Consider the following 13,826-nt stretch of genomic DNA (forward strand, 5'->3'; position numbering starts at 1 on the left):
CCACCCCCTGTCCCCCCAAAAACAGTACTTCTGTTTTGTCAGGATTCAACCTCAATCTGTCAGCCGCCATCCATCCTCCAGTTGCCTCCAGGCACTCACACAGGACCTTCACCGCCTTCACTGGTTCTGATCTGAAAGAGAGGTAGAGCTGGGTATCATCTGCATACTGATGAACATCCAGCCCAAACCCCCTGATGATCTCTCCCAGCGGCTTCATATAGATTTTGGAATATAGAACAAAACCACCCCCACTCTCCGTTATTTTCAAAGGAATGTGAAGGAGACTGAGACAATTTGGAATGTAATCTAACTGGAAAGATAACTGATTATAAATTTTCAGCTGAAAGGAGGAAAAGTATCTGCCAGCTGCAAGGTCAGAGGTTTTCCTATTAATCATTGGCAGTTTGGAATCAGACCGTTCTTCCTACGTTGGAAAAAAAATGGTGAGGACAGTTTATTTGTTGGAACAGAGGGGTCTCTAACAAGCTCTTCAATCATGGAACGAAGTGACGCAGAGGTTTTTTGGAAAACTGACACAACCACATCCCCCGAGTCATGATGGGAAATATCAACAGTTGGAAGAATGAAAGACACAACAACATATATGGATGGGACAACAACATGGAGAAAAAAATTATCACACACAGGAAAGAACAAAGATTACAGACTAAGTGTCTTACTTGAAACTTTGTAAATTACTTAATATATCAACATGAATTGAAACCATAAGATTGTAGCCATTGTACAAAGTATTATTATCTTGAAGGGAATGTAATTGAAATTATTAAGATTTTGGAACGCAGAAAATAAAAAGAAAAACAAAGAGGGAGCCATCAAATCTAGCATGTGAGGAGGCCACTTTAACTAAATTGTTTCATTTGGTATATTAATAATTGGTTTTCATAATTGTATTAATTGGATAAAATTAACTGGAATTGTTATAATGAGGCTGCTATTGGAACAATATTGAAAACCAATAAAAATATTTTTTAAAGGAAGTGTGGGATGTCAGCAGGTTGGAGGAGAATGGTGCATGGACAAGGAGGGATTAAAGGAGATACAAGGGGTTCACAGCACACATTAAGCTGAGATATGGGCAGGCCCTCATTCACGAGTAAGCCCCATTTCCCTCTCTGGGACTTATCTATGAGTGAACACACATAGCATTGGCCTGCCTAATTGCATGTGCAACTTTGTCCCCCGGCTTGGGGCATTTTTGATGTATCATTTGAAATCACTGCAATACATTACAGTGGTACCTCAGGTTAAGTACTTAATTCGTTCCAGAGGTCCGTACTTAACCTGAAACTGTTCTTAACCTGAAGCACCACTTTAGCTAATGGGAGCTCCTGCTGCTGCCACACCACCGGAGCACGATTTCTGTTCTCATCCTGAAGCAAAGTTCTTAACCTGAAGCACTATTTCAGGGTTAGCGGAGGCTGTAACCTGAAGCGTATGTAACCTGAGGTACCACTGTACAAACTTTCTCCCTCTCCCTCTCCACCCCCCCTCTCTGTGTGTATGACTGTAACTGAACTACCTCAGCTTGAACTAGTCTCTTTGTCTCTTTCTTCACTCCAGGTCACAGATATGATGCTTCAGGACAAGCCTTATCCAGACTGGGGAAAGTCTGCCAGAGCTTTCTGGAAAAGGGGGAACACCAGGATCATTTTATTCTGGTAGGAAATAACCACAGTTCAATGGTTGTGCTTTTACAGAATATACCATGTAAATATATAATTCTGAACCACTTCCAAGGGTTGTAGCGCAAAACATCTGGAGGGTATCAGGTTGAGGAAAGCTGAGATAGATCCTTGGTCTGATCCAGCGTGTCTTTTCTTATCCGAATCAAATCAATAAATGTTCTGCTGTGTTTTACCATGATATAAAATTTTCTTAACCTATTTCTACCTTGAAATAATTTGCCACAAATGTCTTGAATGTTAAATTGGATTAAGTGTAAGCAAGGCATCATTTCATCTTCAAAAATAAGCTGATCTAATGGGGATTTTTAAAATAGAAAGGGTGACATAAGTGCCTTCATTTCTTGCTGTGGGCAATGAAATAAAATTGCCTTAGGCAACACCACTCATTAAATAAAGACATTATTTATGGGATACATGCCAGGCATTCAATAACAGCCTTCTTAATAAGCAGAGTGAAAAAGAAAGATGGGCAAATAAGTAACGTTAAAAATTATAACCAAGTATTGTGACCCCTTAAAGACACATGGTTGTAGAGGGGGAAATATAAGCAGGAAATGCAAAAAATACAGACTGTGACAATTATATTATAGTTTAACCATATATAAAATAGCTACAGTGACCATTCACAAAGCAGTGTTGATGAAAACAAACATCTTGGTAAGCTATTTAGCTCTTATACTGGGATAAAAACTCATTGGGTGATGCCTAATGTTAGATATACTTGGCATAGACTCACTAAAATAACTAAATAACTGAACAGAAGTACAGTGGTACCTCAGGTTACATACGCTTCAGGTTACAGCCTCCGCTAACGCAGAAATAGTGCTTCAGGTTAAGAACTTTGCTTCAGGATGAGAACAGAAATCGTGCTCTGGCGGCGCGACAGCAGCAGGAGGCTCCATTAGCTAAAGTGATGCTTCAGGTTAAGAACAGTTTCAGGTTAGGTATGGACCTCCGGAACGAATTAAGTACTTAACCTGAGGTACCACTGTAACGTTATTTATTAGTTATTATGTTCATGTCTCAATGTTCCTCCAAGAAGCTCCGGGTGGTATGCTCACTTCTCCGTCCCATTTTACCCTCACAACAACACTGAGAGATGACAATTGGCCCAAGGTCACCCAGAGAGTTTTACAACTAAGCAGGGATAATAATAATAATAATAATAATAATAATAATAATAATAATAATAATAATAATTTATTTCTACCCTGCCCATCTGGCTGGGTTTCCTCAGCCACTCTGGGCGGCTTCCAACAAAATATTAAAATACAATAGTCCTTCAGATATTAAAAGCTTCCCTAAACAGGGCTGCCTTCAGATGTCTTTTAAAAGTCTGGTCGTTGTTTTTCTCTTTGACATCTGGTGGGAGGGTGTTCCACAGGGTGAGCACCGCTACCAAGAAGGCCCTCTGCCTGGTTCCCTGTAACTTCACTTTTTGCAGTGAGGGAACCACCAGAAGGCCCTCGGAGCTGGACCCCAGTGTCCGGGCAGAATGGTGGGAGTGGAGACTCTCCTTCAGGTTCACTGGACTGAGGATTTGAACTTTAGATTCCCAGGTCCTATTCTAGCACTGCACCCATTATACCACCCTGGCTTTCTTAAGCCCATTGATTTAAATGGGTCTGCAGTAATGGGAAATAGGTCCAAACTGGGAATGAACCATAAATTAGACAGAACCACCCAGTGGCGTAGCATGGGGGGTGCAGGGGGGGCCGGCTGCACCAGGCGCAACATCTGGGGGTTAGGGTTAGGGGGTGCAAATCCACGGGTTAGGGGGCGCAAATTACTTGCCTTGCCCCGGGTGCTGACAACCCACGCTACGCCACTGGAACCACCCCTCCCATTGGTGAAGATTAAACCCACTGGCTATGACCAGTATTCAAATGCCTTTGGGAAATTTATTGAAGTTTTCACAATGCATTAAATGAAACAAACTAATCTACAGGAAATGAAGAAAAGAAAGAAACTAAAAGATCCTCTTTCATCACTATATCTTAAATTCCATCCTCTACAGAGGAAGGTGTGTCCTTCCATTTCTGACCTGGGCTCACCTCTCTCTTCTCACAGCCTCTCACCCTGTGATATCTCCCAGGGCCACCTCTCAATTGATGGGCACAAATGAAATATTTCCCACCCCCATCTTAGAATGGCCCAAGCTGCTTGACTAAAGCATTAATTTGAAAAAGCTAGTTGTGAAGAATCATTAAGGTAGCGATTCTTTAAGGTGCAAATTTGCAGAACACGTTGTTCCAAATTTACATCCTCCATATGCTTTTAGCAGCAATTTGCTTCCAACCTCCATTTTGGCAAATTTAATGTACTTCAGCTAGTGTTGCATATTGCTCAAAGAAGAATGGTTTATTCCAAACCATTAATCAATGTTAGCTAATAATAATAATAATAATAATAATAATAATAATAATAATAATAATAATAATAATAATTTTTTATTTATACCCCGCCCATCTGGCTGAGTTTCCCCAGCCACTCTGGGTGGCTTCCAATCAAGTGTTAAAAACAATACAGCTTAGACGGTCACATAGTTTACATATTTTATATTTATGCAACTTTTGTTCAACATGCCTCACTGTACAACCTCTTATTTAAAAGCACCGTTTTGCACACAGTGTAAAGGAGAAGATTTCTGTTGAGATAGCTTTAGATCTAAAAAAATGGAAATCAAACTTTGGAATCTAAAGCATTTTAAAAAGTATGCTTAATTAAGCAACTCCATATGTTGAATGGGAAGGGATATAAAATGAAATTATATGAATTGCACACATGTGCCTCCCCCCCAGCAAGATCCCAGATTGATGATGGACAATTTGCTATAACATTTGGGATTATCCTGGCAGAATGATTGTCATAGGCAATATCTTGCTTCAACACTTAGCATCTCAAATGACCATATCTCTCCTCTGAACTGAGCTTGGAAACTGGCTGTGGTTGCCTTTATAACTTGTATAATGCCTATTCTAAAACAGCTGCATTGGCTGCCAGTTAATTTCTAGGCTCAGTTGAAGATGCTCATGCTAGTGTTTAAAGCCCTGAACAACTTGGCCCCAAATATCTGAAAGAATATCTCCTTTCTTACAGTCCCCACTGGGTGTTAAAATCAGCAAAGGGTCCCTTCTTTGTAGCTCCATCTTGAGAAGTTCAGAATGCTGGTGGGGATGGCCCAGGAGAGGGCCTTTCCTGTGGCAGCCACTGGCAGAGGAAGAGGGGGCGCGGGGAGCACACCGCCGACAGCACCACGATCCCGGTGGGGTGCCATCGTGGCTGCCGTCCCGCGCTGGGCGCCCCCAGGACACCACCACCAGCCACGCCCCCACCTGCTCTCCACCTCCGAGTCCTGGAGCATGAAGCTCTGCCACTGGTGGTAGCCCCTAAGATGTGGAATGCCCTCTTCACACAGCTGCATCTGCTGCTTTCCCTTTTCAGTTATACCTTGGTTGCTGAACGTCTTAGAACTTGTACATTTCAGCTCCCGAACAATCGAAAACTGGAAGTGAGTGTTCCAGTTTTTGAACGATTTTTGGCAGCTGGACGTCCTTCCCGGGTTCCGATTGGCTGCAGGATGCTCCTGCAGCCAATCAGAAGCCGTGCCTTGGTTTTCGAATGGTTCTGGAAGTTGAACAGACTCCCAGAACACATTCTGTTTGAGAACTAAGGTATGACTGTACAACTTTCAGCAACTGCTAAAGGTGTGCCTCTTTTACCTGACCTTTGGCACCCTAGATGTGTGTTTTCAAGTCCCACCCCATTCCTGTGATATATTTAAACTGTTTTTAATTCTGGATTTCTACACTGCTGTAGCCAACCTTGGGACCTGCTGGTGAAAGGCAGTTAATAAATTAATAACAAAATTAATACTAATAAAATTAAGTATAAGAATAAGAAGCATACCTGTGTAAGATTTTTGCAAAATCCTTAGGAGTAGAGGACATACACTTTGCATCTATGTCTACTTTAACTGACTCATTTCTGCTCAGGTAACCCGTATCATGCTACAAAAGATAACCTAAGATGTTTTATTGAAAAAAAATCAATATAGCTTTCTTTTGCCGTAGAAGAATGAGCTGATAGCTGAGCAATATTGAGTCATCCAGTTTTACTTTGTACATGAGATGAAATAATAAGAACAAGGTGCTCAGATTTTGGCTTTCCATAATTACATGTTGTCTACCTCCAAAAGGAAAAGCAATAGGTAGAACTTCAGATAGATTAAAATATCAGTAAATCACAAAATGTTAACAGCAGCTGCTGCATAGGTCTCCTTGCTATCTAATGCACCTCCTTTTTATTCTCTTTGTCCTCTCCCACCCCCATTTTGCTTTAAAACCCCATCACACAAAGACATCTTTGAATGGATGCCCAAAAATTATTAGAACAACAAATATGATGCAAACCTTTCACATCCATGGATTTGAGCTACCTTGCTCATACCGCGTCTTTATGCTGAAGATTATACAATCTATTTATTGTACCGACGAATGCACTCAAAGGCCTAGCTTAAAGAGCCTTTAAAATAATGGTGTTGTCAGTAGCCTGGTAAGTGCCTCTCATCCTTTTGTGCTATGGCGCATTCACAGCCCTCTCCTTTGGAATTGGATTAGCTTGCCTTGTGATGAACCTTGACTCTAATTTACGGCAGTGCTTCCCGCGACACAAGTGTAAGCCTTTCTCATTGCTAAAGGGCAAATCCCCATGCGTTTCCGCAGAGTGACACCTGACTTTTAGAAGGGAGCGAGGGGAAGATGGAAGGAGGGGGGTGCTTTCAAAAGACAAACCCCACATCTGAAGACAGAAAAATATTTTTGCGTATTCCTACATCCTATCAGCATCCACTTTCCCCTGCCACAACGTAACATAAATTTGATTGCATTAACGACAAAGGCAGTCAGGGAAGAGGGGATGCCCGAAGACTGCATTAAAATGGATCTGGCGTACATTTAAATTGCATTAGTTGCTTGAGCCGCATTAGCTTAGCTGAATACATGTGGCTGAGGTGGAGAATATTCCCCCTCCTTCCTTTTGATTAAACTTTCTCCTTGAAATAATTCTAATTGGTTGACCTCCAGAGTCCGCCTCTTTTCCTGGCTTTTAAGAAACAAGGTTTTTTTGATGTGTGTTTGTTTTTTCTGTTGCTTGGTAGGATTGCTTTGCCCTTAGGTGGATTGAACTGAGCTACTCATTTGAATTCTCAGCGCATCTGAAATAAATAGAATGAGAGATGCCTTTGATAAACGGCACTTTTTTTACTGAGACGTTTTTGATACTAGGTTAATGGATTAGCCCGGAGGGAGCTTCTGTGGGTGCCAAGGGCCTCTTGAATGCGAGTGACTATACTGACCATCACCTCCAGATCTCGAGAGATTTTCATGAGCGGTTTGATGACTGGCAGTTAGTACAGGATAGATGTCAAGGCCTGGTTGGAGGAGGAGAAGAGCTGGGAGCCACCAGCCCAAGAGTTCTCCAGTGAGGGCTCAAACTGCTGGCTCTTCTCCACCTCTGACACCCTGCGCGAGGAGAGTACTGCACATTGCTGAGCAATGTGTCATACATGCCCAGAGGAGGAGCTCCCCCTCTCAATCTGCCTGATAGGGATTCAGAGTGAGAGACCAGAGGAGAAAGGCTGTGCCCACAGCTTAGTTTCAGCAACACTTCCATTGAGATGCCTTGGACCTTCAGGGCTGCACGGCTGTGGGAAACAACACCCCTCTTGAGTTGGCCATGCTGTAAGATCTGGACTCCCTCCATCCAAAGTCAGGTGTAAATATGTGAATGAAGCATATTTTTTAAAGCTACGTCATTCAGCGGGTCTTGATTCTCAAAGCAATACAGACCCTGAGTGAGTGGCGGGAACCCTCCCGGGATCTTGCCACAGCTCAGCAAAGACTGGGGTGGTGCCCAACTTTTGTAACAATGCTAACATCTCTTTGCATGGATGCTACATGTATGATTGGGATGGCGTGGCCAGCAGGCTTGCTAGCATGGAAGGAACAAGGCCTGCTGTTGTGTCCCTTGACATAGTGATGGTGTTCCCCCAACACGGCATCCTGTGTGAGGCAAAGAATGCCTCATGACCTGGGGAAAGGGGGTTTGAGTTCCAAGGTAATCTGAAACATTTTATTTATTTAAAATATGGTGAAGGGCAGCTAAGAAATCCTCCTCATCCTACTATTACTGCCATGATTATCATCAGAGGTGCCGACTTGGGCCCCAGACTATGGGTGCACAACGTCCCTCATCATGACATCATGTTACATTGTGAGGGCCGCAGTTGTGCCTGGGTGGCCTCCAATGCACTTCTGAGGCCTCATAGGGCCTCAGAGGTTGCGTCCGAGGCCTCACAAGGCCCTCGATGCGAATTCTGGTTTCTTGTGGGAGCTGGCACCAGTGGTTACCGTCATCATATTATAGTTGTGCTTACTAAGGAGAAATTTCAATCTCTTGACACTGCACAAGATCTTGATGACACAATTTCTTCTTTGTTTTGCAGACTTCTGGATGGCTAAATCTGATCTGATTTAAAGTAGCACATACTGCAGTACCTTTATTGCACCTACTAATTAATTCTTGCACCTAGTAATTTTGCCCTGTTCTTGTTCCATTGGACTAGCATGGCTGCTAAATTCTGGTCTATAAAGTTATCAGAGTAGTCAGGGGAGTTGCAGAGAATCTCTGCCTTACTACTCTCTCGGTGACCCATGAATGCTGTACTGTCACCGGAGCTCAATACAAGCATATATAGCTTTCCAGATTGTCTTTAAACTATGCTGGCATGATATCATCAGAAGCCAATTCCTGTCTTGTGTCCTTGAGTCAAAACAAATGCTATACATCACAAGTGATTCCTTTCTTTCCTTAAGACAACTGTGTGTGAAACAAACATTTTTCTCTGATTGAGGAAAGAAAGAAAGAAAGAAAGAAAGAAAGAAAGAAAGAAAGAGAGAGAAACTCTTGGAACTGCTACGATATAATTTCTGGCTTAAAAATCCTTGCAATATTTCATGGGTTGGTTTTGGGTTTGTGTTTTCTTGGAGATTTATTTTTCATAGTTCTAAAAGGACACTGCTCCTCTGACCTGGCTCTGGAGGAATTCTTGTTCCAGGCAAGCCATCTGACTGTTGGCAGATATCTACAGCTTCTTCCTCTACCAGTCTAATCCCTTTGCTCCAGACGATGGTATTCCTACACCAAGGCAGATGGTGCTGCTGCAGCCAGCATTCCTTAGTGGGCAAGAATTGGTAGGAAGCAGCTGTACATACAGGTCATCTCCAGACTATCAGTATTTTGAGGGTGGGGGATCCAGAGCACACCAGAAATCTAGGTTTGCACAGTTAAAGTGGATTAAAAATGCTCTGTTGCTCTGGCACAATAAATCCAGTGTTTTTAAAAAGCTGGCTTTCTGAGGTTAGGAAAGTGACAGGGAAATGCATAGAAAAGTGTGGGGAGAGTGAATGATTAACTGGAATATGTCTAACCACTGCACAAGCAAATCAGCATGAATGCTCACTGCTGTATAACCTCACTGCATAATAATGAATGCACATTGCAAACTGGGCCTAGTCTAACCTCCTCATAAACTTTGTGCAAGCAAATCAGAATTGATGTGCAATAAGCAGGGCACCTGGAGGAGCCCAGAGACAGGGGAGATTCAATCAGTCAAGATAACACAGCAAAATCACATCCAAAAATGACATCTAAAGGGAGACAAAATATAGAGGTACTCATATGTAGTTCTAGAAATCTCAAAGCCAAGGAAAATGAGCTTGATATTGGAAGAGAATATTTATAACAGGAAAATCTGGTAGAACAATGACAAGCAGTAGAATATATTTCTGTCTAAAGATGACATACAGAAGAAGACAGAATGACCGCTCCCCACTTTAAATGGGGGGTGTCCTTTGCATGGTCGCGCACAGCCCCTGGACCCTATGCGGCAACATTAGCACAGGCTTGGCTTCGCCTCCCTCCCAGGTGGGATACCTGGAGGTCTCCGCCTACCTCAGTCTGTTGCCCAATCCCACCTGGGGAAGCGTTGCCAAGGTGATCAGGCCAGGTAGGGGGAGGGTCTACTTGCCCACACAATAGAGGGAGGATCTTACCTGGGGATTGTCAGTTGGCTCCAGAGCTTCTCCCACCCTACCCACCCTCAGTTAAGACTTCTTTTGCAGATTAACCTTTTCTTCACAGGTACGCAGACGCTGCTATGTCAGGGTCGCTGTTGAAGGGCCGGAAAGGAATTCCCCTGCATTGGCAGGTTTGCCTTTCCCGTAGCAAACGCCACAACTTTGACGGTATCAGGCCTTGGGCGGAATCCTTTAGTCTATCTTGCCTGAATGGGGGGGCGTGCAACGGTGCCCCCCTCCTCTTTGTGGCGGCGATACTAGGGTTCCCCGTTAAAGGGCTTGTTTGAGGGGAGGCGTTGGCCATACGCCTAGAGGTCATCATTGCTCTCCCGTGCGACAGCGGCATAATGGGGGCGGGCTCTCTCTGCTTGAACATATGTTCTCCAGAGACAGCCCTTACCCCCCCACACACACACTGGATAACCCTGATGTTCCGCAGATCCCCGGCGGGGGACTGGGAGGGATAAACGTCCAATGCCTGAGCCAAGGTCTACCCACATCTGAAACATAATAAAGTTGTGGCCAATTTTAATCCCATAGCACATTGTCTTGAGTCATTATTCCACACGGGGGCTGCCCAGGGTTTGGGGGACTCCGCCTGTCCACGCAAGGATGGAATACACTGGCGTTTATTCATTCATCATTGAGCAGAATTCATTAGAAATCATGGGAAGAACAAATCCAGCCACATAATAATTATAGGTAGAGAGATCGGGCCAACAAAAAAGGGAATATACATGGCAGCTTTATAATCACTTTTGTGGAAAAATGAAACATGGTTATAATGTATTGGTGCAATAAAGTGCAGAAAAATATGATCCTATATATACTCCTAGGGACATTGTAAGCTAGATGTCTGAGGCTTAGAACAGTTGATCATAAAGCTGGCAAGAGGAGACAACCCTTGATTATTTGACAGGAATTCTATTTTGTCCATGGTGAAGCCTGAGGGCAAGGGAAGGTTGCTGGAGGCATGGAGAGAAGCAGCTGCTTCTTTCCGCAGAAGAGGCTGTGGGGTTATGCCAAAGGTCCTTCTGATACACCACCTTGTGCCCTGCAGTAGCCAAGCCTCTGGAAAGAATGTGAGGAGAATGCCTGTCTCCTGTTGTTGCCCTCCAGCAACTGACATTCAAAGGTGGTTGCCTCTGATCCTGGAGGTAATACATCGCCCTCATGGTGAGCAGCTATTGAAAGCCACATTCGCCTTTTAAGTCACTAGTGGCCATCACAGCCTTATGGTAGCAAATGCTGTACTTTAATTACTCTCTGTGTAAAAAAAGAAAAGAAAAAGAGCTTCTTTTTGTCTGATCTGAACCTCATCCCAACTGGATTCAGGATTGGCAAGTGTAAGAGGGAGAAAACCTCTCTCCCTTCCATCCATTTTGTCTGCAGTTTACATGGTGTAACAAACCTCTACTATGACCCTCATTATGGGACGCAGGTGGCACTGTGGTCTAAACCACCGAGTCTCTTGGGCTGGCTGATTGGATGGTCAGCGGTTCGAATCCCCGTGACAGAAGGAGCTCCCATTGTTCTGTCCCAGCTCCGGCCAACCTAGCAGTTCGAAAGCACACCAGTGCAAGTACATAAATAGGTACCACTGTGGTAGGAAGGTAAATGGTGTTTCCATGTGCTCTGGTATTCCATTGCACCAGAAGTGGTTTAGTCATGCTGGCCACATGACCCGGAAAGCTGTCTGTGGACAAACACCGGCTCCCTCGGCCTGAAAGCTAGATGAGAGCCTCAACCCCATAGTCGCCTTTGACTGGACTTAACCAGTACAGGGGTTCTTTACCATTACCTTTTACAGTGGTACCTCAGATTAAGTACTTAATTTGTTCAGGAGGTCCGTTCTTAACCTGAAACTGTTCTTAACCTGAAGCACCACTTTAGCTAATGGGGTCTCCTACTGCTGCCACGGCGCCGGAGCACGATTTCTGGTTCTCATCCTGAAGCAAAGTTCTTAACCCGAGGTACTATTTCTGGGTTAGCGGAGTCTGTAACCTGAAGCGTCTATAACCCGAGGTACCACTGTACTTATGACCCCCATTAGTTGCTTAAAAAAAAATAAAAAATGAAAAGCCCCAATCATTGTAGCCTTTCCTAAGTGAAGGTGCTTCAGCCACTTGAGAAGGGTTGCTCCCTCTTCAGTTCTGCACATCCTTCTTGGGATATGCTGCCCAGAACCGTACAAAGTGTTCCAAGTGTAGACGCACCTTGGTATAATAGTATTACAACACCACAAGTTTTTCGTACTGATCTATGACATTGAATATGATTCCTCCCCCCACCCCTGCTTTCTCGCCCTGGATCAGCATTTTCGCTGAGCCATATCCACAACAATCTCTTTTCTGGCTAGCCACCACAAGTTCAACTGCCGTGAGTGGATATGTGAAGTTAATATCCTTTGCCATGTATGCAACCCTGTACCCTTCTTACACCCCCTTTCTCTCCCATCAGCAGTGGATGCTTAGCACAGCACAGGGGTGCCAATTTGAATAAAATATTGAGGGACCCCAGGTAATCCTTGCCCTGCATAATCCATCACAAGACAGGGTGTAGAACATCATTTGAATGCCAGTGCCCATCAACTTGGGAGGAGCGCTCAGCCCCTAGAAGTTGGCTCCTATGGCACAGCATGAGTTTGAAGGGAGAAAAATGGTTTCCCCTCTCTTCCAGTCTGCCATGCAAACTACACCTAGCATCTATTTTTTTCCCCCTAGGAAGCAACATATGTATATTGTGTTTTTATGGAATTTTGAAGTTTCCTTTAAAAACGACAGACAAACAACAATACTAGCCTATTCAGGAATCATTGAATTCTATTGTGGAGATGATGTGGGCTGTCCGTTCTGCCTCTGTTGCTTCCATGTTGTGTTGAATATTCCAAAGTGAGGTTTAATCATGTCTGAACACACAGTTCTCCCCATGATTGGAACTGGGTTCCTAATCACAGGGGTGCCTGTAAAAATGCTCAACTGCGTGCATTTACAACCCTCCCTCCTTCGAATCTTTCTACTCAACACAGGAAAGGTCAAGGGTGGAGGAAGTGGGGCTGACATGTGACCCTATCAGGCACCGTCCACGGACTGAATTTAAGAATGGATGTTTTGAAGTCCTGATCTCAGACTGGAATTCTTCTAGAAGAGAGTCAAAGGAATGATAGAACCTCAGAACAGTTACGAAATGAAGGGAATCCATTCATCCCTAAAAATAACCAGCAGCATGACTCAGATTTTTATAGGGCACCTGAAATCCTCTAAAAAGAGAAGTTGGCAGCAGAAAGTAACTTTACAGACTGTAGTCAGGGCATGCTGAAAGCTGAATCTGAATCACCTTGCCAGCTTCTCACAACCAGATCTCTGTAGGGTTTTTAGACATTTGCCATCTGACTGCCAAATGCCCATTGATCAGCTGCTGTAGATTGACATGCAGTCGTATCAAATAGATATTATAGAAAGAAGTAACCTTGCGTAAGTCAGCTTAGCTGCAAAAGCTGTAAAAGGAATCAAAAGTGTGTGCTTTTTTATATATCATTTCTACTTATAGGCAAATGGTTCTTCACCAAATGGTCCAAAGGTGGGTTGCAAAAATGTCATCATGAAAACAAGAGTAATTTACGTTGACATAATAACATAAAACCACTACGTATTTTAGTTTAGCAATATCTTCAGCATATATTTATTTTTCTGTCTGAGATTGGGTGTAATTTGTTAATATGTGGATCAGGACCTTGCCAGTGGTGGTGCCCACATGTTGGAACAGCTTCCTCCAAAATCTCTTCCAAGTTACAGCTTTGTATACATTTTTCTGGGAAGCAAAATCCTCTGTGCTGATGGCAGTTATATTAGTAGTGTACAGCATGTTGTGGCAGCAATGCTTACATGACCTCCTAACAGCTGAGTCTTGCTGCTTAGTAGGAGGTAGAGGGATAAGGTGGTAGGGACAAATGCATTGGCTGGATTGTACTTTGCTGGTATGT

General features: G+C 43.6%; 1 protein-coding gene across 3 annotated transcripts in view; it reads left to right on the forward strand.

The window, feature by feature from the left end:
• TMEM117 (transmembrane protein 117) overlaps window positions 1-13,826 on the forward strand; it is a 214,840-nt gene that overhangs the window by 130,377 nt on the left and 70,637 nt on the right. For all 3 annotated transcript variants that reach the window (XM_082239739.1, XM_082239741.1, XM_082239740.1), the window contains exon 5: window positions 1,582-1,679. In XM_082239739.1, the coding sequence (XP_082095865.1) occupies window positions 1,582-1,679 (98 nt within the window). The remainder of the gene's footprint in view (window positions 1-1,581; window positions 1,680-13,826) is intronic.

The sequence above is a fragment of the Podarcis vaucheri genome (genome assembly GCF_965113315.1).
Source record: "Podarcis vaucheri genome assembly, chromosome: 10".
Classification (NCBI taxonomy): Eukaryota; Metazoa; Chordata; class Lepidosauria; order Squamata; family Lacertidae; genus Podarcis; species Podarcis vaucheri.